This window comes from Podarcis bocagei (genome assembly GCF_964188305.1).
Source record: "Podarcis bocagei genome assembly, chromosome: 11".
In the NCBI taxonomy this organism is placed as follows: domain Eukaryota; kingdom Metazoa; phylum Chordata; class Lepidosauria; order Squamata; family Lacertidae; genus Podarcis; species Podarcis bocagei.
The window spans coordinates 43,148,823-43,175,383 of record NC_138136.1 but is presented as its reverse complement, the minus strand read 5'-3'; the positions used below and the strand labels follow the sequence as shown (position 1 = coordinate 43,175,383).

Sequence of the window (26,561 nt, the reverse complement as noted above, 5' to 3'; positions counted from 1 at the left end):
ACCACTTAGCTTTCCAGGAATGATTCATAGTGCTGCTTTTCACCTTTAAAAAACCAGGACTCTATAAAACCTTAGGAACACTATTTCCATTCCAGCGCTTTCAGTTCAGTTAACAATGCCCTATTGCAGGTGTAGTCATCAGAAGCGAGGATGCTTGCTACAAGCAGTGCAACCCTATTTGGTCCCCTCAACAGATAATTCCCCCCACCCCATCAAACACATGCAAGATCTATTCAATCAGTGCTTTTGGCAGAGCTATAAATATTGTGATGTGTTTGGACATGTCTTGGGTTATAACTGGGGCAGCACTAGTTTGCCTTTTGCTCAATGCTTGTAGGGTGTGATATTACTGCTATGATTTATAGATAGGTTCTATTATAGCTGTGTAATTTATGTTCCTAGCTTTAAAGTCAAAATGTTGTGAATTGCCTTGGAAGTATCTGTATCCTCAAAAAAGGAATATACATGAGTAATGATGGAATAACAACAACAACAGCAACAACAACAACTTAAGGAACTTGTGTAAATGTATAAAGCCAAACACTTCACCACATGAAGCCAACTTCTACAGGACACAATTTAAGCACAATACACTGGCTGGAAATACAGAATAGCTACAACAGAGGATCTAAGGCACAAATACTAGAATTCACTTTGCAAGACTCGAGCATACATTGCATCAAAAGATGGCATATTGCTTACCGTGTAAATGCCAACTCTACAAACAGCATATGAAAGCTGGATACATCCAGACATTTTCTAAAGAAATTGAAATACAATATTACCAAGTATTATTAGTGCTGGGGGAAGGGAAGAAATGAGAAATAAAAGTGTGCTTTTCTTCTTCTGAAACACAGGTTTATGCCACATGTTTTTTCCCATCGTAAGTTTAATCTTGGGAGGCTGCAGGAATTTTTTAATAACTGTGCACAAAGGTTGGCCAGAATAACAGGCTCCAGTTCCTCCCACTGTACCACCATATTTTGAAAGAAGGTGTGTGTGCCTATTCTAGTTTAAAACTGTATTTATCATCACAGGGTTTTGTGCCCATAAAAATATTTTAGCTTTCATGATTACATTTTGCAGTGAACCCCTGAGCACCTAAATACGAAAAAGTGACATAGAAATAAGTTGTCCACATTATTTTTTCATACAGCACTACTGAGGCAGGCTCATAAAAGCAGTTCATTCCAAGAAGTGTTATGTGAGTAGTTTGTCCCAAACAAAAAACATATATATGTACACATGCAGACATCATATGCCATTAAGTTGCCTAGAAGGAGGAAAGGAATCTTAGATCAGAAGCTCAAACACAGACCTATACGGGGCTACTATATTCCTTGCTTATATGGCCTCACCCCCCCCCCAATTCCTGTTAGAGCTCTGCTTCAAGTGGTCATATGAATGAAACAATATATTTCAGAAAGACATAAATGAGTTCTCTTTTTCATAACCTGGTTTGGCAACACCATGTATTTCTTAAAGATAGACCTGTTTTTAAGAAATGTCCCACTTTCAAGGACAGCAGAAAACTTTGGTGTCTTAAAAATATAAAATATAAAATTCTCCTTCACAGTTTGAAAGTTTTACATTGAGATTTTATGTATGAGTGCAGGCCAGATAGGTGGGCACAGCACACAATACACTAAACCTGCACAGTGTGTTGGTGATTCCATGATTTGTGCTACTAATTGCTTCCTTAGTAAATGTGAGAGATATCGCAGGCCACAAAAATGGTTCCTTTTTGGTCCTGATTGAGTGGTTCATTTTTTATCCTGATCGATCATGGAAGAACCATATTTTGATCCATTTTGCCTGACTGACAGTTGACAAGGAGGAGGGGCAATATATATTGGTACACAAGAGCAGAGGATTACAGAATGAATTTGTGCCTTTGAAGTTGCAGCCCTACTTAGATTGTTAGCTCTTCTGCAGCAGGGAGTTAACCTTCTCTTCTGTTCCTGTGCGCTGAAAAGAATTCAATAAATAGTATCTCTTTCAGTTGTATGCATACCAAAACAAGCTGTCTGTTAACTGGGACAACAATCTGGCTAGCTAAAAAACAATGGGTTGTATGCAACTAATCTTTACTCAGAGTAAACCTACTGAAATTAATGACCCTTAGTCATGTTCATCCATTTCAGCTGGTCCATTCTGAATAAAACTTAGTTGAATACCACCCACCGACAGTTATGCTCTGGGTTTGTTTTTTTCTATAAGATATATGGTTTAGATGCAAAACTATAAAGCTGAACTTATACTGTACTTGCAAGACAGGAAAGTCCTATCTGGTACACTAGCTTACCTCCCTCTGTCTATATATTTCGATGTTAATTACTTTTTTGTTTTTTACATCATCTTTGATAGTGTGTAATTAAATAAGATATAATTAACAAACCAAAGTTACAAAATATAAGTTAAAATAAAACTTTTAGATTATATTGTGTACTGACAATGACTTTCCTGTCTTCCAAATATAATTAAAAGTTGAGCTTTAAAGACTTGTATCTAGCATGCATCTGATTTTGGATGAAAAAAAACCAGATTGTAACTGTATTAGGTTGTTCTAAGGCTACTATTAGCAATTGCTTTAGTTAGTTGGATTGTTTGCTGTCACAGAAAACAACTTGCTTTTGGTGTGCATATTTCTGTTAAACAAGCTTTTAAGAAAGAAAATGTAGCAAGTGTATGCAATACTGAGGTTTCTCCCAGCCCTCAATTTTCCAGTACAAGGAAATTTCAGCTAAATTTCAACATGATGAAGCTTAGTACAAGAAGTTTAGAGTCATTGTTTTAGTAGGGAAGCCAACACATACAACAAAGGTTATGTAACTTCAGTTTGAATTCTTATTCAGCACACAATTAATTTGCTTTTGACCTTTAGCGAATGCTACAATAATAAGGCTTTTCAGCTGCAAACAAAACCAAGATAAATACAAAAGGAGTGTAACTTAAATATAAAACTTACTGTGTATCTGTACAACACCCTTGTGAATAACAAGACTAGAAAATGTAATAAATATATTCAGCCATCACATACAAAAGGGAAAGGTTAAGTTTGTAATTAGTTTTACAAGAGGGCTGAAAGAACAAGTACAAGCAAGACTGTAGCTTCTCTATAGTAACTCCTTAACACAAACTGAGGTGGAATCTACACATATTTAAAAATGCTGTGAAAATGTTGTTGTTTAAAAAATGGTTTTGAAAAGTACATTGAATTTTGCATAGCTCACTGTCGCCATCTAGTGTCACATTTGTATATTGCACTTTGCAACTCATTTAAAACGTTTTATTTGGAGCTGTATAGCTGAGTCCTGAGCAGTTTATTGCTTTCAGCAGCATTTTTGTAAAAATGAAAAAAAAACCCACACAGCTAAAAAATTATTAAAGCTGCTTCCCTCCAGAAATGAATTCAGCCTTATATAGAAAGTATTCCATATCTGACATAGGTCACTATCCTATCTTTTCTGCTAAAACAAGCAGAAAAATCATTGTCTGCCAAGACGCTTGGCAATTTTCAAGTGATCCATGGGGAGAAGAGTTTGGAAACACCGATCCATCTCAATAAGTCACTTTGATCCTATGCTAATGTTCACTTCTGCGAGGAGTGATATAATTGACAAACATAAACAAAAGTGAAAAGTCACTTGAATTCTGGTCAACAGGCACCTTTACTTCCATTTGGGGTCTTTTCAGGAGACATTACTGTCCTATCCAGTCATCTGTAATCCTTCCTGCTCAAGACAGCATCGTTCTCCATACATAGCTCACAGATCAATAGCTAAGTGTGGCATGCCTATGTCCTGTGTCATGTACAATCCCGAGTGTAGTGGGGGGTGGAGGAGATGTCTCTTGGCAACTGTAGGACTTGCAAAAACCACTGTCTGGACCTCATATCCAAGGTATACTGTATATTTAGATCTAAAAAGATAATCCAGTATGACATGGGCCATTTCTATTTTATCTTGCTGCTTTTCCATTTTTATCATGCTGTTTTTACTATCCTAAGCATTTGTATTGTTATCTGCTCCACTAAGCCTTTGGGCTGAAGAGTGGACCATTACGCATAACAGAAAGTACCTTACATTGCACTACAAATCACCTGGAGGTGTCCCATAGGAAGTAATTCATTAATGAAATAAATAATAATAGTAATATTCTTAAGTACTGATGAAGAACCAGTATTTTTAGTATCTGCTCTTACTTTAGCACAGTTAATAATAGATTGGTTTGATACAGAGGGTCAGATTCCACTTCAAATACTTTAGATATACTGTTCACATAGATTATGAAATGGGTAAACAGGCCCATTTAACAATTTATCTGCAGCAAGTGGCTGCTATACCCATTAGCACAGTGGCTGAAACGGCTTAGAAATATCTAACTATATAGGTGGGCTGACTCAATGATTGCACTCTCAATGCATATACTGTAAAAATGCATAAGAAAGCCCTGGGGGCTTTTTCAGTGTGAACTACGGCAATAGCAAACAGCTAGTGTGTGTGTGTGTGTGTGTGGCGGGAGAACTATGCATCACAATCCTAATTAAGAAACAAAGAGAAGTCATCATAGAAAAATTCTTTTTTTACTGTTCAGCAGGCAGATTTGCTATGGTCAATTTTCACAATGGTATGCTGAACCACTGCAGCTTATGGTTTTGGAAAGACACATTAAGAAAGCTGGCAAAATTTGCACAGGTATTATCAGTGAAACAATTAGACGTATCAGCAATTAAATACTGTGGAAATATATATTTTTAAATGTCCCTCATATGGTAACCTCAGCTCCGCAGACTATATATGTAGGACAGGCCTCACCTATCAGAACAGACCAACTTTCAGGGCAGCATGGACTGTTCTCTAGCTTCCAACTGTAGCCTAGGTAAGAGCCACTTATCTTTTCTAGAGATATTACCCACAGCAATCTACTGTGTCCAACAGAGGACAGATCTTAGGTAGTCTGAAAGCCATACAAATAAATGCTTATTGCTAAAAGTATTCCTGTGGATAAGGGGGTGTGAATTGCAGTTTTAGCCATGGATATTTATATTTTAATGTTTGTGTATTTTAAGCAGGTTATGAAGAAAGTGAGTGAAGACTATCAAAACTATTGCAAGAGATTCCTATGGGCCTATGATAAGAAAATTGAGAAAGGGTAGGATAAATGTATGGTTATGAAAAGTAAGCAGGGCAATCCTTTACCCACTATTATAATTAAGGAGCATCCAAATGTATACTGTATTTTTACATGTGTAACTGGAACATGCAACACAGATTTCTAAAGTTTTCTGAAACAGTAAATAATTAAAAGGTACCCTTTGCCACAGGCTACAGCAAAGAACTGCAACAGGTTTCAATGAAAAACCATAGTAATTCATAAAATATTGGGTGTGTTTGCGTGCCATGGCAAGCCATGGTTAATGGTTAACCATGATTACTCCGACTCCAGTTCTCCCCTAGAGCAGGTGGAAGAAACAAAACACAATCCTTGGCATACATCCAAACTAGGTGTTGTACTCTGTTGGGCTCCAAAATAACCACAATCTAAGGCCAATGTCTGTTCATGGCTCACCAACTGTGGCTTGTTTGGAGAAAAACAAACCAAAAGTCCAGTTTGGGGTGTAATAATGTTAAGCCAAGGATTGTGTTTTGTTGTTCCCACTTGCTCCATAAGAGGAGCAAAGTGGGAGCAATCTGCTTAACCATGGCTTGCCATGATGTGAACAAAGCCAACAAAGTGTGGCCATGTGTCCTAGTCTGGAGAGTCTAAATCTCTTGTGATGATAAGAAACTATAAAAAGGGGGAGGAGTGGCAAAACATAGCTGGCCACCCTAACCTAAAAAAATGTTCAACAACTTTGGTCTGCACCAGGCTTGCTATGCTGCTGGGGAAAGCAGCAGAAAATGCTAGAGGTTTATGACCTTTATGATATTTTAAAAGTTACCTGGGTGGGGGGCTGTGTATAGCAGCAGTTCAACTAATTACGGATTACAAGGAATGAAAAGAGCCAGAAAATAACAAGAGTTTCAGCGGAGGGTGGAAATATGTTGTCTGGATGGCAAGTCTACCTGTGGCAGATTTACCACTGAGAAACAACAGAGGGGTTCTCCTGGAATACAAGATTCACAGATGACAAGTCTACACAGGCCTGGCACCATTCAGACACCAGATCTCCTAGAAATAGGAGACCTGTTTCCTGATTATAGTTACTTTTATTTTATTTTATATTTTAGGACTTGCATGCTCTAAACTTAAAACAAAAAGACAGGCTTTGAAATGGAATATTGTGCTGTGTGTCAGTTAGGATTTCTTAAGAAAAGGTTCAATAACCAGCTAAAGTTTTCAATGGTGGGCCATTTTTAAGTTTCATTTACTTACAGTTTACTGCAGTTTTCTGCAAGGAGTTTACATGGTGAGCATGAAAGAGAAAACAAAACATTTGCACTCACAAGTTGTTTCAAGTTAAACATTCAAGACTGCCAGGCACCTTCATTTGATGCTTAATCAAAGCCTTGGAACAAGCAACAGGGAACTAAGTCATGATGCTATATTGTAACTATCCACACCAAGGAATGCTCTCAGAAATCATGCAGGAATAAATAAGCAATGTGTGTCCACAGGGAGCCAGTGAGAGACTGTTTCCCCTGCAAACATAAAACCTAAGTTATCACTTCACAGAACTGAAGCCGATGCTTGATTCAACAGTAGATAAGTAACATTATAGAACAGTAATATTTAAGTTCCAAAGTCCAACCTGAAGATTCCTCTTGCAACGTATCCCATTATAAAATAGCTCCACTTTAAAAAACAGAAACAAAACAAATTTGGTCAGGTTGCAGGATTTAAACTGAATAAGTTAAAAACAAAGGTCTTAGAGAAAAATTTAACAGTGATTGAGAGAGAGAGGTTTCAGAATGAGACAGGCTTAACGGTGGTTAAGAAAGTGAAATACCTGGGGATTAACATGACAGCTAAAAATGGGAATCTATTTAAAGACAATTATGAAAAATGCTGGACTGAAGTGAAAAAAGATTTAGAAATCTGGTCAAATTTGAAGCTTTCACTGCTAGGCCGTATTGCTGCGATAAAAATGAATGTATTGCCTAGAATGTTGTTTCTGTTTCAAACATTGCAAATTTTGGATAAAATGGATTGCTTCAAGAAGTGGCAGAGAGATATTTCTAGATTTGTCTGGCAGGGCAAGAAGCCTAGAATAAAATTTAAAATACTAACGGATGCAAAGGAAAGAGGTGGATTTGCCCTGCCAGACCTTAAACTTTATTATGAATCAGCAGCTTTTTGCTGGCTGAAAGAATGGCTGCTTCTTGAAAACACAGACATTTTGGATTTAGAAGGCTTTAATAATGTATTTGGATGGCATGCATATTTGTGGTATGATAAGGTCAAAGTACATAAAGCATTTAAAAATAATATTGTCAGGAAAGCCTTGTTTAATGTCTGGATAAGATATAAGGACTTACTTGAAAATAAAACCCCAAGGTGGTTGTCACCGATGGAAGCGAAGGCTCAGAAAAAGCTCAATATGGAGGCCAAATGGCCGAAATATTGGGAAATTTTGGAACAAGAGGGAGACAGATTGAAATTGCAGAGCTTTGAAAAACTAAAAAATAAAGTGTGAGATTGGCTTCATTATTATCAGATAATGGAGGCATATAATTTGGACAAGAAAATTGGCTTCCAGGTGGAAAAATCAAAATTGGAAACAGAACTGTTAGAACCCAAAACCAAGATTTTGTCAAAGATGTATAACTTGCTGTTGAAATGGAATACTCAGGATGAAACGGTGAAATCGGCTATGATTAAATGGGCACAAGATGTTGGACATAACATAATGATGGCTGACTGGGAACAGTTATGGACCACAGGTATGAAGTTTACGGCATGTAATGCCTTAAGAGAGAATATTATGAAAATGACACCAGTCAAGCTTGCAAAAATCTATCATTTGCCCGATAATAAATGTTGGAAATGTAAAGAAACTGAAGGTACATTCTTTCACCTTTGGTGGACGTGCCCAAGGATTAAGGCTTTCTGGGAGATTATCTATAATGAAATGAAAAAGGTATTCAAATATACCTTCCTGAAGAAACCAGAGGCCTTTCTCTTGGGCATAGTCAGCCAATTGGTGCCAAAGAAGGATAGAACTTTCTTTATGTATGCCACAACAGCAGCAAGAATACTTATTGCAAAGTACTGGAAGACACAAGATTTACCCTCCCTGGAAGAATGGCAGATGATGGTGATGGACTATATGGAACTGGCGGAAATGACTGGCAGAATCCGAGACCAGGGAGAAGAGTTGGTGGAAGAAGATTGGAAGAAATTTAAAGACTATTTACAGAAATACTGTAAAATTAATGAATGTTAGAATGATGTCGGAATGAAGCTAAGGGTTTTTTAGTAGCAATGTTATAAGGAGTATGTAAAAATGGACTGCTAACAGATGAGAATATACAGTTATTACATATTAAGACAAAGGACTAAGATAAAAACAAAGAGGGAAAGGATTTGCTGAATTAACTTACTGAACTGGAATACAAAAAGGGGAGGTGTGAGGAGGTCAGGGAAACAAGTGAATGAAAGACAAGATATGGATAGACTGATTTGTTTTTATTTGTTTTTACTTTTTTGTATTTTGTATTCTCTTTTTTCTTTTTATTATTATTATTATTATTGTAACTTTTTTGAAAATTTAATAAATATCTTATAAAAAAAGAAACAAAACAAAAAAAATACAATACATACGTATTTCTGTAAGCTTTTGATTTAATTTTACTTGCATAAAAGATAAAGATTTTTTATTGCAATTCCTAATCACACAGGGCTGCACTGATTTAAGAACAGCCACAGGGGTATATCAGTAATAAAGTAGCAGCAGTATTTTCGTATCAGTATGCATTTGACTTTGGCAATGTGGGCAAGAGTTCTTCACTGGGAAAACAGGTATCAATTGTGTCTGGCCATCATAGGGAATTTGCTCCCATACCCTTAGCATTTCTTAAAATGGCCATAGGCATGAGAAGAAATACAAAGGTGGAAGTATGATCCTCTTTTACCACCTTCCCTCCAGCAAGATGTAGAAGAGTCTGAATGCAGGCTTTAGCCAAAAACAAACAAAAAACAGACAGGTCTCAAAAACATATTACAGTGGTACCTCTCGTTACATACTTAATTCGTTCTGGAGGTCCGTTCTTAACCTGAAACTGTTCTTAACCTGAAGCACCACTTTAGCTAATGGGGCCTCCCACTGCTGCTGCGCCACCGGAGCACGATTTCTGTTCTCATCCTGAAGCAAAGTTCTTAACCCGAGGTACTATTTCTGGGTTAGCGGAGTCTGTAACCTGAAGTGTATGTAACCTGAAGCATATGTAACCTGAGGTACCACTGTATAGCACATATGATTAAAGTGTTGTAATACACACCACAGATATACAGAAATGGCAGGAAATTACCAAAAACTCAAGGCGCAGCCATCAGGAAAATGTTGGCCATGCCCTAACAGGCATGCACACAAGCTTCTGTGGCAGACCTCTACACCAAAAATATCTTTCTGGTTTGATTGTACAAGTTTTTGAACATTGCTCTGCATAGGCACAGAAGCCAAATGTGTGAGTGCATAGAGACCAAGGACTGCTAAGTGTTGGAAACAAATTAGGTATCATATAACTCCATGCTGAAAGCATGAAAATTGCACAGTTCAGGTGATCTCTCAATAATCCATGTCAACAACAGATGTGAAGAAGCTGGAGTTACGAAGAGTGACAACTGCCAAGGTGCACTGAACATACATACAGCCTGCTTCAAATGAACCCTGATTATCCTCTGTAAACTAATCCAGCTGTTAATTGGTATAGTAGTATATTGAACACAAATGAGACTCAGAGGTCCCCAGCTGAGAGCTCACCGGGTGTCCTTTGGCAAGGCAGCACACTCTCAAGCCTCATCTGCACTATAAATTTAAAGCATTATCAAACTACTTTAAACAGTCATGGCTCTCCCACCCCCTCCCCCCAAAAAAAAATAATCTCTGAACTGTAGTTCACAGACCTACAATTCTCAAGAGTTGTTTAACCATCAATATCTCTTCCCAGGGAACTCTTCCTTGACATCCAAAACAGGATAATCAATCAACATTATCATAAAAAGAAAATTATTTATGATACTCTGAAAATTATTATGTCTCTTCCAGCCTCCACAGTGCGAAGCAGACATAACCAATCATTTCTATAAAAAGAGCTGAGGAAAAAGAAGGGGGGCAAAGAAACTCAATGAATACTACATGGAATTTATTTAATCTTATTTTCTGAGCTGTTGCTGAGTCTGCTTCTTCATATCTGTCATGTTTATCAAGGACTTATAAAAAATGGTTTGTCAGAATTAAGACCTTCTCTACCCTTTTACATGTCAAATTGTCTCTTGATTTGATGTATTTCTAAACATGCATCTGGGCCTTATATTCAAGAGGTGTGCTCTCAGTCTACAAATCAGGACTTTCTTGTTCTCAGTGTACAAAAATTATAATGATCCAATACTGTTTTATGATTATGATTATTTTATTAAATTGGTATGCCACCCTTCATCTGAAGATCACAAGATAGTTCACAACACAGAACTACAAAATGAACACACCAAATAACCAAAACAACATACACCAAATAACCCTCCCCCCACAAACATATTTAAAAGGACATTGATTATTTAATCAGTCAAAGGCCTGGTAATTGAGAAATGTTTTTACCTGCCACCTAAAGGTATGCAATGAAGGCACCAGACGGGCCTCCTTAGGGAGAGCATTCCACAAATGGGGGGGGCACCACACCAAAGGCCTGTTCTTGTGTTGCCACCCTCCGAACCTCTTGTGGAGGGGGCACACAAAGAAGGGTCTGTTTATGATTGCAGGGTCTAGTTTGGTTCTTATGGGGAAGGGTGGACCCTTGAGGTATTGCTGCCCTGAGTCGTTTAAGGCTTTACAGGTCAAAACCAGTACTTTGAATTAGGCCTAGAAACTGACTGGCAGCCAGTACAGTTGGGCCAGAAACAGTGATGTATGCCCAAACCATCTGGCCCTGGTAAGCAAACTGCCCACCAAATTCTGCACCAGCTGAAATTTCTAAACTGTCACCAGAGGCAGCCTCACATATACAGTGTGTTAAGGTAATCTAACCTAAAGGTTACCAGACCACAGACAACAAGTTAGGTTATCTTTGTCCAGATAAGGGTGCAGTTGGGCCACCAGCCAAAGCTGATGGAAAGCACTCCATGCCACCAAGGCAACCTGAGCCTCAAGCAACAGTGATGGATCCAAAAGTACCCCCAAACTATGCTACTCTCATTTTCCCATCTCCTGCCCTCTTCAGAAAAGCCCTCTATCAAAAGTGTATCTGCAGTTGTCCAATTTTCCTAACTACAAACATGTAGCAAGCTTGCTGCAACCCCTCCACCACTCCCAAGGCAGATCACCAGTACTTTTAAAGAATTTGAACAAGGATGGAGAAAGCTTTGCCTGCAGATTTATTTTGAAGCTTTAAAATACATAGGAGCCCTGCAAAAAGACCAAACTTGATAGCTGGGAAGCTTTTATCAGGCATGTGACCTGTTGACATATTATAGAATCACAAGAATAGTACATGAGTATGAGCATGTAAAACATTCTAGACCTATCACACACCTTTTATCAGCACAACTTGCAGCTTAAGAATGTTCTTCGTCTTACTTTGTCAACAATGTTGAATTGTGGTTAAATCACTCTATAATACCAACCTAAGATCAACACTGAATATAGTCATTCTGCCATATTAACAGCATCTTTGCACACTGTATGCCACGTGTGAGAAGTTTTTGAAAATTACATTGTTGTAGGGCATTCCCACTCTTCCTATTCTCAGGAGTTGTTATTTTGATAGAAAGTTTCTGTTATTTAATAAATATGCCTTACTATTTTCAATCTTTCTACTTTCATGGAACCATTTCCATGTTAACCAGATTACAAAGGGGAAGGCTATCCTAGAGCAAATATTTCAGGCTTGAAGGATCTATTTAAGAAAGAAACAAAAAACAAGAGTTTCAGGGCCAACTGCCTAAAGCATGGGTAGGCAAACTAAGGCCCGGGGGCCATATTCAGCCCAATTGCCTTCTAAATCCGGCCTGCAGATTCCCCTCCCAAAACTTCAAGCCTTTTTTAAAAAATCAGTGTGTTTTTACATGAGTAGAATGTGTGCTTTTATTTAAAATACATCTTTGGGTTATTTGTGGGGCCTGGGAATTTGTTCATATTTTTTTTTTCCAAAACATAGTCTGCCCCCCCCCCAAAAAAAGGTCTGAGGGACAGTGGTCTGGCCCCCTGCTGAAAAAGTTTGCTGACCCCTGGCCTAAAGCAAGTCATAAGCCTGGTTTTTATTTGCCACTTTTCTCTGTTTTATGGCTTTATTAGAGATATATTTTTGTTCTTGCATTATTGAGGGTTGACTAGGAATCAAATTTACATTAGTGACTGTAGGGAGGGGGGCTTCTCCATCAGCCTCCTTTTCCCCTCCCAAAACTTCAAGCCTTTTAGAGCTCAGGGGATTCTCCTCCATGACTCTAATCTTGCTGTTTGCTTCCTCTTCCGTGAAATCAACATATCTGATGGCAGTATGAGGTAGATGTCACCATCACCATGGTGACAGAGCTGGAGTCCAGGGCTAATCTGCACTCACCCCAGGCACAACGATGAGTGATCCGTCATAGCCAGGGGAACAAAATCAACACTTGCCCTGTCATCTGCCCCCACAAGGATACAAGACTAGCCATGAACTCAGGCATCTCTCTCTTCCTTGTGCTCCACCTCAAAACAGTGATCGACTGTAGGGTCTAATTACCAATTGATGTTAACAATATGATTAGCATTTACAACATGTCCTTTTTAACAATTAAAAGCCAGGTCCAGTGGTGGGGGAGTATCTGGATTGCAGCATCCAGGAGACGAGTGCTAAAGTTCACCCTCTGCAGCAGAGCTTTCCAAACTTTTCATGTCAGTGACACACGTTTTAGACATGCATCATTTCGTGACACAGTAATTCGGTTTTACTAGAAAACTGGAGGTTAGACTAACCCCTTTCTAGCCCAGGGAGGAGTGTAAGGAGCGTCTGCATAACACACCTACACCCTGCAGCCAACACACTAACATCACGACACACACTTTGGAAAGCTCTGCTCTACAGTCACAATCTTTGTGAAATCCCCCCCACACGCACACATAAACACACACATACCAATATGAGTTTTCTTTCAAAAGCTAACTGCAATATTTGGGGAAGAAATCACTTCATTGCTGTCACAAGTAGATGTACCCTGTGACACACAGGGTGACACACTGGCCCTCACCATCATCTGCCAGCTGAGATTATATGCTATAATATATCCAACACTTCCCAAATACAGTGGTGCCTCACAAGACGAAAAGAATCCGTTCTGTGATTCTCTTCGTCTAGCGGTTTTTTCGTCTTGCGAAGCAAGCCCATTGACGGATTAGCGGATTAGCGCTATTAGCGGCTTTTAGCGGCTTATCTGCTGATCGGATCAGCTGATAAGCGGCTTAGCGGCTTAGAAAAAGGGGGGAGAAAAGGGGGGGGAAACCAGCAGGAACTCGCAAGACATTGTCGTCTTGCGAAGCAAGCCCATAGGAAATTCGTTTTGCGAAGCACCTCCAAAACGGAAAACTCTTTCGTCTAGCGAGTTTTCCATCTTGCGAGGCATTCGTCTTGCGGGGCACCACTGTACTGAGTATTTTAGGGGGAAATTGGCAGCAGTAGCCAAGGAATGTCTCAGGGATACTTGGCTGCTGTTACCAACTACTATTATTCCTACTGAAGAATACTTGATCAGTTTCCAAGGGAACCTCGGATTCCCTTCGGAGACCATTTGAAAGCCACTTCTCTAAATTATTCTAGATACAAACATAGCTAAATACAGTTTTATAGACAAACTTATATTGGAAGCTGTAAATCATTCATGCAATTATAAGTTTCTTGATTTTGAAGCCCAACTACTAGCACAGATTTATCCACGAAGCTTTCTAGACAGCTTTTTAAAACAAAAATGAGGCAATTTACATGGCCTAGGCAACCAACATTTTAAAAGTGTTGGTCATCCATCACTAGATATGTCCAACATTAGCATTATTGCAACCTGATTCTATGGAGTTAGGTCTACCAAAGCCACGTCCTGCTGAACATGCAACGGGCTGAATCTGCCATTTTGAAAAAGATGGCAAAGCTGTATCATTAAGAAAAATATGTACATGCACACGTTATGATTATTGTTCTGATTTTAGTTTTGTTTAAGAGGTTGGGTTTTTGTTTGTTTTTTGGCAAGAAGTAGGAAAAGAAATCATATTAAAGTTCCAAACTCTATTCTTCTGTCTTTCCTTTCATACATAGCAAATCAAGCAGACTACCAATCCATAATAACTAGACATGTCAAAAAGTAGGGATTTGAAATTCTAGTCTCACATTTCATAAAAGGTATCATAAATATAATAGGGTACCATCCTTTGGGTGAGTTACTGCAGAAAAAGAACTGATACAGGTACATTTTAAGAACAGCAAGAGCAGGTGCTGAAAACATTTTAAAAGAAAGAAAAGCAAGCATGTCATATTTTCACAACGCACACCATTAGCAAACAGCGAGGCTGCATGCAGTAAGACAGCAGAAGGGAAGAGCAAGAAGCTGAGAAATAGGTCAGTCTGAGCTCAGCTAAGAGCATTTTGTAAATTTCCCACATACATGAGCCTATTTCAAAATCAATTAAACATACTAAGTGTTCAACAGAGTTCTGGAAAAATCATGCATTTCAATGTTTCCTTCAAAAACACATGAGAGACAGATTTATCTAGATACAAGTTTCCAGAAAATCACTTGAGAAATCTCCAGGTTTCCAGGGAGCTGCAGCATGCTTGCTCTTGGAACATTCAAGTTCATTACTAGTGGTCCATTAACTAAGCTCTTAAAAACAAACATACCATCTCGTTAAACATCTTCTTTCCCAGCATAAAGACTGAACACAAATGTTTTGGAGACAAATGAATCCTTTACACATAACTATAATGTGCAAACTTTCTCAGACCTCACCATTTTATTCTTTTTCAGCAGTAAACTGTTCGTTTTTGTTTTCATTTCAGGGAGATGCAGTAAGGTAGGCTAACCAAAAAGCTATAGAAATCTATTTCGGTCAAATACTGCTCCCATTTTAAGCAATAGAGAGTCTTGCCGAACCTTAAACACAAACCAATTTATTATGACATAAGCTTTCACAGACTACAGTTCACTTCATGAACTAAGATCCTAAGTTACAGGTGAGGTTGGTGTGTCTTAGTGTGTGTGTGTGTGTGTGTGTGTGTGTGTGTGTGTGAAAGAAAGAAAGAAAGAAAGAAAGAAAGAAAGAAAGAAAGAAAGAAAGAGGTTAGAGGTACCGTATTTTTTGCTCTATAAGACTCACTTTTTCCCTCCTAAAAAGTAAGGGGAAATGTGTGTGCGTCTTATGGAGCGAATGCAGGCTGCGCAGCTATCCCAGAAGCCAGAACAGCAAGAGGGATTGATGCTTTCACTGCACAGCGATCCCTCTTGCTGTTCTGGCTTCTGAGATTCAGAATATTTTTTTTCTTGTCTTCCTCCTCCAAAAACTAGGTGCGTCTTGTGGTCTGGTGCATCTTATAGAGCAAAAAATATGGTAAATGAAATGTGGGATAGTACTGAAAGTGATAATTTTGTGATCATTCACAAAACAGTCATTGGTGATCAATGACTGGTAAGCCAATCAAAACATGTAGCATTAATTTTTAAAAAACACACACCTTTGACAAGCTCAGTCCAAAATTGATAGAACTGAAACTCCTGGTGAACTGTGAATGAGCTTTTTCACATTCCAGTTTCTCTTTGAAGTTTCTTTGTTCAAAGATTGGTACTTCTAAGGTCAGTTACAGAGTATTCCATATGCCGAAGTCTCCCCCACCCCCACCCCACCCTGGTTTCTTAACATTGTCATTTCTGATGACAGATTTCTGTCTGTTTATTCCTTTGTACAAAGACTGGTTTGTTTGCCAAGAAGAGCATTGCTGGCAGAGGGTGGCATACCTCATATTGCAAGACGAGCAGGTGAATGAATCCCTAATGTTGTAAATGACATTGTTATGTCCCGTAATAGTGTTGCCACAGTTGGCAAACATGTTGGCCAATAACTAGAGACTAATTTCTTTGTTTGTATTTCTGTTTTGTCAACTGCCATTACTGCTGAATAACTGTTTTAGGTTGGTGAGCTCTTTGGAAGCAAGCCCTGCAAGAGGTTAGTGCCATTGCCCAGTATGTGTTGTAGATTAGTAACAATACAGAACATCATAACAAAAAACTTCAAGGAGATCATGAAAGTGCCAAATTACAACAAGTACATAAGAGGAGGATCCTGGATCAGGCTGATAGCACATCTAGCGCAGCATCCTGTTCTCACAGTGATCAACCAGATGCCCGTGGGAAACATACAAGGAAGATTTGAGCAAAACGGCACTCCCTTCATGTGATTTTCAGCAACTGCTATTCAGAATCATTACTGCTAACAGCTCATGGCTAGTTGCCTTCCACAACCCTCTCCTCCATGTTTTAAAGCTATCTAGGTTGGGGATCATCACTGGCTTCTGTAGGAACAAGCACCATAGTTTAACTATGTGTTGTATGAAGAAGTACTTTCTTCTACCTGTCCTGAATGGCAAATGCAGTTCAATGTAAACAAGTGTAAAGTGATGCATGTGGGAGGGGGGCCATTAATTTCACATATCCACTTATGCCGGGGTCTAAACTGGCAGTGAAGGACCCCTGGTCTCATTCCTAGTCCTTCACTACTCAGTTTGGAGAGGTCCTTTTGGAAATCTTAGTGATCTTTTGTTTTAACTACTCTGAACAATTTCACTGCTCACTTCTAACTCTAGATTGTTTATGAACAAGATGAAAGCTTTTTGAAAATACACTATGTCAACCTCTATCTAAATGCTTCTTGACACTGTCAAAGAACTTGAATAGATTCGTGATATAGGATTTTCCCTTGCTAAAGCAATGCTGGCTCTGCTTCAATAAGGCTTACTCTTCTATATGCTTGGTTATTTTATCTTTATAAATACTTTCCACCAGTTTTAATGGGACAGATGTTAACTGGCCTGTAATTTCCAGGATCCTCCCCGGTTCCCTTTCAAAAAATTGGTGTTGCATTGGCTGTTTTCTGATCCTCAGGTATGGAGGCTGATATATGAGACAAGTTACATATTTTTGTGAGAAGATCAATTTCACATTTAAGTTCTTTGCAAACTCTTGGGTGGATTCCATCTCCTGTGAATTGAATTGGGACAAAGTAGTTGTATTTTTATTAGCGTTAATTGCGTACTTTTATTATGTGTTCATTGGTATACAAATACCAGGATATTATTCACCAGCTACAGTTTTGTTAATTACATAATTATCGCTGTATCTGGACTTTCTACATCTCATTTCCTTCTGAGCTCACAATTACAATTCTGCCCCTCCTCTCAAATATGTTACTATATACCTGTAACTCAGCATAACACTTCATACATCTGGTGATATGGGCTGTTGCCCACAAAAGCTTACACCATACTATATTTGTTAGCCTTTTAAGGTAACTCTTATTTAAAAGCAGGCCCCCCACCCACCCAAAAAAATATTTTTGGTCTCACAAACAGAAGCACATTCCACCTCAAAATATCAAAAAGTAAAAAAATTCTAACTCCTGTTAGGATAATTAAACCAATCTTACACATAGATTTTATGGGCCAATTTATTCACACAGGCCTTTCCTATGAGGATTTGACAATTTGAGAACTCAAGCAGTGAAATTTCAAGAAACTATAATGTAAGTTTCACAGGTGCAGTCTGCACAAATGTTGGTCACATAAGTTGGCATCTCTTCATATATTCCTTTACTTCTCAACCACTTTATAAGAATCTGAAACCAAGGAGACATAGCAATTCACACCTCTTCCATGGAGCAGCATATCAGAACACTAACACTTTATGACTAAATAGCTTATAATTTACTTTAATTACTTGCAAGCGAGTGTTAACCATTAAGTGGCAAGATATATTCTGAAATGCAAAGAAGTGAGTTGTTTGAAAAGCACAGGAAAACATCACTGCTTATTTATACTCGAGTCATAAATCCAGCAACAGAAAGTACATCAACACACAAGCAAACCAAACCATGTGTGTTTGTTTACTACCAGTTAGCTAAACTTTGTTTTGTTTTACTTTAGATTTGAAAAATCATCCAAGCAAACACGTTACTGTAAAGTTCTTATTTCATATGTAACCGCAATTCGGATTTGTAGTTGCCAGTGTTTTCATGAACCTGAAAAGTCATTCAACCTTGGAGCAAACACCCGAGATAAAATCTCTTTTTGTACAAATAAGGGCAACAGTCATTAAAGACTGCTAAGTGTTACTGCTGAATACCAAACTAGTCTGGTAAAGAACTACAAATGCCCAGTTCCAGTTTGATGCATTCAAGCGTTCCCTCTGTTTATACATTTAGGAGGAAAATTAGTGACAGAGGTCAGGCGTTTAGAAGTCTAATAACCAAATCAGTGGGACTATAGTCCTCTTTAGGAAAACCACTCTTGCTCACTGGCCTTTAATAGTTTTAAGTCTGATTAAAAAAAAAACACCTGGAGGGTGAGGAATGCAATTTCCTAATCGAGAGCTCACAAGACACAATAGGGAAAGCCTCTTCCCATCACCCTACCCTGTCAACAATAGAGATAGAGAGAGAAACTCAGGTTTGTTTGTGAAACTGATGCTAAAAGGACCTTCACAGAACAACTAAATTTCACTTATTCAAAAAGCACAAACAATTCTCTGTTAAATCCAAGAGACCTTTTATCATGTGCTGTCACCATGAACCATTATTTACAAAAAAAAAAAAAGCATACAGAGATAAAGACATAGGAACGTGCAGAATTGGAAACAAACTAGAAATGTATTGGGAAGGGCGATTTCATTCAGTTTAAGTCAAGTACCTACCAGATAATCCATGAACTAGGGTAACAACTGGGATTAGGCGTTAATAGGTCACAGAGTAGCCTGCTTCTTATCAAGCAGTCTCAAGGTGGGTGAAAACGTCTGGAGAATGATAAGAAGTGGCTGTCGTCTCAGCGGCTCCTAAGGAAGGAAAAATCTCAGGGACTACGGTATGGAGTTGCCGTCGCTGTGAGGAAGCTTCCCGGAGGGCGGAAATCAGGGAGATCTCGGTCAGCGGTCTCAGTAACTGGATCTCCGAGGCTGCCAATGTACCGCTGCTCGCCCTGCACCGTCTCTGCCCGCGAGAACCCGGCACGCTTCCCTCTTCGCTCAGCCTCAGCGAGCAAGCACTCAGCAACGCTAGCAGCGCTGCTTTTGCAGCCAGACCCAGCAGACAACTGAGAAGCAAAACACGAGCCCAGCCCAACCAGGCGCCCGTGCAACCCGCTGCAGCGCCCGATGTTTCAGGAACAGGGAGAGTTTCCCCCTGTAGCGTCACTGTCAGCTGATCATACACGTGAGGCGAAGAAAGGAGGCTCTTAAAGGGACACACATGCTTTCCCAGCCTCCCTACTTGGTTGGGGCGTGGGGGAACTCAAGGCAGATAGGAGGAGCGGGGGAACTTGAAGGGGGAAGATCGGGATGTGGGAGGGAGGGAGGCGGTCGAAGGGGGCAAGCTGTGCGTCAAAGGGACGCACAGGGGAGTTGACGGGAGGAAGGCACGAGAAAAGCGGCAGGAGGGCAGAGGGGAGGAATGAATGGGAGGGCTGCAATGCAATAGGAGTGGCGAGGAAAGGGGGTCGGGGAGGATGCAGGTTTCAAAGCTGGGCCGGTACAGACCAGGAATGGGGAACCTGTGACCCAGATGTCATCAGTCCCAGCCAACATGGCAAGTGGTCAGGGTTGATGGGAATTGTAGTTCAGCAGCATCTCGAGGTCCACAGGTTCCTGATCCCTGGCACAGACTTTGCAATACCACGAGTGGTTTAGAACAGGAAGAGGGGCATGGGAGAGGGACTTAGAAAGGGATGGAAGATGCTGTGAGGTAAGCTGGTCGAAGAGGAAGGCATGGTAGACTACAGGAGGGAGGGAGGACAGTCCTATGAATGTTTACTCCAAATTACGCTCCACTGAAATGAACGTGCATGGGATACGGCTGTATGGTATCAGTAAAAACTGAGAAGAGCTTACTTCTGAGGTTTTTTTAATCACACACACACACTTAGGCAGTGCACTGCATGGAGGACCAGGAGAGCGAATAGCAAGTGGGAAACCCGTTTTACATTCTGCATCCTCTTCCTCCGCTAGTTAACCGGCATCATAAGCCGTACTTTCTCCCCTTTTTTTCTTTGTCTGTTTTGAAAGAGACTACATTGGAGGGTGATATAGACTGACTTCTTGTCACTTCTCTCCACCCCACCACAAGATGCGCAGGGATTTAACAGCTTGAGGTGGGGCAGGAACCAGAGCTGCTGCAAGACCAGGACCCAGTGATGAATTGGAAGCAAGGCAGTTGGATTATATACAAGAAAACTGAAAGCTGCACCTCAAATCTCCTGCTGCGCTGCTGTTGGAGTCCTCCCCAAAATTACATTACCTATCAAAAGCACTCATCACTCATTCGTCATCAATCCCCTGCTTGTGGCAGCAGATCCCTGCAGCAGATCCAAACTGTCTGTCTTGTAACTTTTTTACACCAATACATTTTGTATAAAGTCTTGCTCTCTCTGGGAATGGAACCTTACCTATTCTCCCTAAATGTGAGTAAGATCTGGAGTAAGAAAGCTCATGACCTCTCATTGCTGCTTCCTTTCGTTTTTGAAACTACTTCCCAATCACAGCTACAGTAAAATCCTGAATATCTGAGTTGTTTTCCATTGAGTAGCATAAGAACGTAAGAGCCCTGCTGGATCAAGCCAATAGCCCATTTAGTCCAACATCTTGTTCTCACAGTGGCCAACCAGGTGAACCTGAGTGCAACAACACTCTGCCCATCTGCAATTCCCAGCAACTGGTGTTGATATTGTAACCCTGTTCTCTACTTCTCCACCAGGGAAGACCAGCAGAAAAGGCTTAAAAACAAAACACATTGGATGTTTCACTCTTGCCTTCTCATTGGTCTAATTCAGGGGTCAGCAATCTTTTTCAGCCGTGGGCTGGTCCACCGTCCCTCAGACCATGTGGTGGGCTGGACTATTTTTTTTGGGGGGGGGGGATGAACAAATTCCTATGAAACACAGATAACCCAGAGATGCATTTTAAATAAAAGGACACATTCTACTCATGTAAAAACACACTGATTCCTGGACCGTCCGTGGGCCGGATTGAGAAAGTGACTGGGTCGCATCCGGCCCACGGGCCTTAGGTTGCCTACCCCTGGTCTAATTGGTGAGGTCTGCTTTTCCTAAACTCCAAAAGTTTCTTGCAAAAAAAAAAAAGCCTTAAGAAAAATTGCATTCTTATTTATTGCATAGTACCTGCATTTTGCCTCATGTCACAAGTTCTACAAACACTAGATAGTCTCTGAAAAATGAAGGCTGGGCTATGGATTACAATTCATGTGGGGAGCACTCCTTGCAGAAGCCCAGGGCTGGTGGCACTGAAGAAGCCCCAAGGTCACAACAGGCAACCCTCTGCCTGCTTAATCATCTTCTCAGTGAAGTCTTGCTAGGTAGGCTGAAGACAATACTTTCCACCATCAATTACATAATGCATAAGTAGGGTTTCTCTTGCTAAGATCAGCAGCAATTAGATAGGCACAGACGTTAATTGCTTGCCTCAAGTTCTGTAGGTTCTTAATTTGCAGCTGCTAATTTGAGTATTTTAACACTGCATTTAGTGGTATGTGGAAGAATACATGATTGGCCCTTTGCTGCATAGTCAGTACTGTATTATGCTTGGTGGTGGTGGTGGGTTGTTGGTTTTTTTAAGTGCTATTCAGTGTGCAATGTTTTTAAAGCAGCAATGTACATGAATAGCAGCACAAAAAGTACATAATTGTTTAAAACACACACCCAGAGTTAAGCAATTCTACATTATTGCCTTTTTAAAATGGGCACTTGGCCTGTAAAAGTGCAGGGAAGGGCTCCCTTCATATAGATGAGACTGCCTTATATTGTTAACTTGTCCATAAAATCAAGTATTGTTCATTTTCCAGGGTTTCCAGTGGGGATCTTTCCCAGTCCTGCTGGCCAGGCTCCTTAACTAAAGGTGCCAGAGAATACACCTGGAACCTTATACATCCAAGGCATGCATCAACTACAAATCTGTGTATGCACAAAGACACAAAAAATTATCAGAAGTGTAAAATTATGCAGTATAATTTGAGGACTGACTGTCTTCAGATGTGCCTGCCCATATGCTAAGAACTTCAGCTGAGGCCCTTCTTCAGACAGTCCCACAATATTAGGTGTGGTGTGGCTACCAAGAAGACATAGGACTGCACTTGAACCACAGCTGTTGTTTACAGAAGTAACTTGGACAGGCTTGCCACAGCAGTTAGTTAGGATACTTGAGAGCAGCAAAGTATTAAAGAAAGCTTTACATGTGTGTTTCAATGTGTTCTAACAGGCAAGAATAGTAAAGGAATAATTTCCATAAAATGGAATATGTAATGGTACAAGGGCAAATACAGGAAGATAACAACAACATTATTATTTATACAGTGGTATCTCACTTTATGAACAGTCCTGTTAACGAACTATTCGGTTTACGAACTCCGCAAAACCGGAATTAGTGCTCTGGTTTGTGAACTTTACCTCAGTCTACAAACAGAAGCTGAACGGTGGAAGGGCACCGGCAGTGGGAGGCCTCATTAGGGAAAGCGTGCCTCATTTTAAGAATGGATTTGGTTTAAGAACGGACTTCCAGAACGGATTAAGTTCGTAAACTGAGGTACCATTGTATTCCGCTCATGTGGCTGGGTTTCCCCAGCCGCTCTGGACAGCTTTACAGCATATCTAAAAATATCATAAAAACATCAAGCATTAAAAACCTCCCAATACAGGGCTGCCTTCAGATGTCTTCTAAAAGTTGTGCAATTCTTTTAACTTCTTGACATCTGAAGGGAGGACGTTCCACAGGGAGGGTGCCACTACCAAGAAGGCCTTCTGCCTTAACCTCTCCTTTTCTCCTCAGAATTAGTGCTCAGTTTCTGAAAGGTACTAGAGCCAAAATTGGCACTAAAATCACTTAACTGCTTTAGAAACTCTTTAATCTCAGGTGTGGGGCAAGTTTGGGGTACCTATTAGTATTTTATACATGCCTCACATCATTATCATGTTCCAGGGCTGAGCATTAGCCTTAAAATACATGTTTGGGAGATAAGCTCTGGTGATGCTGCCTCAGACTAAGTCAAACAGATCCCATCCACACAAGGATCTCCACATAACTTTCCTGGCTTTGTACACCCCCCTTTTATCTGAGGGAGGGTATGGCGGAAGGAACAGAAAAGTGGAAAAAAGGAAGCTGGAAAGCATTTTCATTTCAAACTACCCTCCTCCCTGTCCACATTTCCTGGAGTGATTGTTTGGCTTTAATAACAGAATAACAGCAGGAAATGTAAAAAACAAAACAGGGTTCAATAAATAGAGGCCAAAATATATGAGAGGCTCAGATTTTATACTCAGCCATAGCAAGTGAATAATGATTAATTCTAGCATTGAAGAACAGCTCATACAAAATAAACTCCAGTGTTTTAAGAAAGAGTAAGTGCAAGTTGCTATTATTACTGCATTGTTTGCTGTAGTTACCAGGGGCAGTCAGTCTGCACACTAGTCAAATTAATCAAACTCTGTTATTGCTCAACAAACTGGGGAAAAGTTTTAGTCCCTTGAATTTCTAAATTGTTGGTTCAGGCTTTATCATTAGCAGGTCATTTGATTGGTGACCCTTAAGTTTACCATTTCAACTGAGAAATTGGAAATGCAGATACAGCTGTGGTCCTCATGGAGATTGGGATGGCATGCAACAATATTATGAAGAAACATTAGAAATGCAGGACTCAAATACTTGTAAAGGTGTTGTTGGTTGTTATGCTGACTGAGTCAGCAAACCTCATCTCCCACTTTTATACCTTTCCTAAGTGTTAGAGTGGAATTCCAGCAAGTGCTCAAATAGCTTTTTATTGCTTAAGAGTCTGTAATATTCATAATACATCATTTTCACCCACTTTCGTTTCTGATAAGATACTAGAGAATGAAATATGTACTATAAATGGATAATTTCTTTCAATTTGATACTCCAGAAATATAAATCAGTTCCTTTTTTCTACACTAGGAAAAAGAAACTCTGTTCCTAAACCTCACTACCTTGCGGCTATACTCATTTGTGACAAAGGCTTTGGGAGTAAACACAGAGGAAAAATCTATACCTGCTGTCTTGTAGGACATCTTCAGGAAAGGAAAAGGCTAAGGAATAAACCTAGTGCTTTTTTCAGGGGGTACTCAAGAGTACACAGTCCCAGCACCTCTCTCTTTTTTGGTTAAAAAGTGTGGCACTTACTGTAAGAACTTCATGGTGAGTACCAGTAAAATCTGGAGTGAAGTCCTAAGATGGTTGAATATTGTCTTGTACACCTCCTTCTGTCAACTCCTGTAGCCTAGCTGGTGCCACATCATTGAGGTCTTGTCATCTGGGCAGCCCAGGACCTCTGTACATACTACCCAGGCTTGCATCCCAGAAAGCTCACTTTGGTGCTGCTAATGCAACAAAAACAATTCAGGAGACAGCAGTTATGAGTTACTAGATTTTTCAGTCACAACAGGTGCTGTGATTATCCAGTGGTTTCACTTCACCCCTGGTGGATGGACGCCAACACAATATTTGTAGAATGTTCTTTGGAGTCAGGCCACTGAACCTGATCTAGGCATCTGGGTTTTCTCTGAGAGCAATTCTGAGACAACAACACTGAGACAAAAAAATCTGCTTCCAGTAGTTAAATGCCTAACAAAGTGTATAAATTCAAATCACTTGATGAAAGTATTTGAAAGTATTTATTTATACATCAAGCTTGCCTCCTATACACATTTTCGACATATTGTGAAAAAAGAAAACAGATTAAGCAACTGTATGTCAAGCTAAGAATGCTGCTAGTCAAGTTGTTCAACTTTCTCTCATCTATGACACTGGATGCATATGATATATTCATAATGTCTGTGTTGTAAGGAGATTTCATTTGCAGTAGATGTTCCTTAGGACACCTCCCTAATGGCCAATTCACATAATCAGGGTTTAAAAAAGAAGAAACTAGGTCAATGTGGAATGACTTTCAGTTATATCTTAAGCTGAATCTTCATTCCTTGTCCAAAATATGGCATGTATGCACAATACACACACGGCAGAATGAGGTGATATAAATATTTTTCCAGGACATTGTGATTTGCAATCTAAATCACTGCTGAAACATTAATAAAATGGGCAATATACCAACAGGTTATGTGTTCTTCACAACTGATTGCATTAATGAAATCAGAATCCATGCCCACTTTGAATTGTTGCACATACATGTTAGGCACATTTAAACCTATTTATTTCAATGGTTTTAAATATGTTTAACCATGCTGGATAGTGGCAAGCATCTTTCCCCCCTGTTAGTAACAGAAACACCATTTCCTCAATTTCCCACCTTCATCTATCTGTCCTCATTGATGCTTCAGAAATGTATGAATATGCTATTACCATATTTAATGTCTGCAATATTTTATTTATGAATAACATGTTCATTCTACCCTTCCCCCAAGAATGCTCTGGATAGTACACCTTGTTCTCCCCTTTGCCTTATGCACCCACCCTGATTTTGTCTTCACAACAATCCTGTCAAGGTTGCTCAGGCTGAGATATACTTATGGTCACAGTCACGGTCACAGTGAGGACAAGGGCTGAAGATGGATTTGAACTAGTCCAACATTCTAACATAATATAATAATTCCAGCATCCATTCTCAGGCTAAGTAGCAACTCTAAATTAAAACACAGCTGGAACTGAGTCTACAGACCTTCCATTGTTTAGCCTATCTTTATATTGTTCCTTTCCAGGAACACTACTTTGCAGTCTAAATATTCTCATTTGCATTGCTGCTTATCTGAGTTATATTGCTTCAGTTGATATCAATTAAGTAAAATCAAAGTACTTTAGCCAACATTTGTTCCATTAGTCAAAATTCTGTGGCAAAGATAATGGGTTGTATTCATATTTCTCCCTCTGTCAATGAAGGGCACTTTCCATGTGTAAATAAAACTCCAAGCCAGCAGAGCCTCTCAGTCTGCTTACTGGACTCACTAGTGAGAAGGAAGAGGAAGCAATTTTCAGCAATCCCCCACTTCCCTCTGCTGTATTCTGCTGTACTCTGTACCACCTTCCACACTTTCCCAGATGATCCAACAATCCTCCAGAGCAGATTTGGGCGGGGGGGGGGTATGGAACTATTCCTGGAGCATCCAGTTAGTGGAGTACCATTGATTGGGACACATTCGCTATATCATGATACC

At 39.8% G+C, this 26,561-nt stretch overlaps 1 protein-coding gene across 5 annotated transcripts in view; it reads right to left on the bottom strand.

Moving 5' to 3' along the window:
• ARL15 (ARF like GTPase 15) overlaps positions 1–26,561 on the bottom strand; it is a 182,177-nt gene that overhangs the window by 127,351 nt on the left and 28,265 nt on the right. The window contains exons 1-2 of one of the 5 annotated variants that reach the window (XM_081213204.1): positions 19,078–19,538; positions 703–759 (exon numbers count right to left, since the gene is read on the bottom strand). The exons of 2 other annotated variants lie outside the window; for them this stretch is intronic. In XM_081213204.1, the coding sequence (XP_081069330.1) occupies positions 703–759; positions 19,078–19,089 (69 nt within the window). In that variant the 5' untranslated portion in view covers positions 19,090–19,538. Of the gene's footprint in view, positions 1–702; positions 760–19,077; positions 19,539–26,561 lie in introns of those variants that run through there. 2 more of the 5 variants (XM_081213202.1, XM_081213207.1) reach the window with 2 other exon arrangements.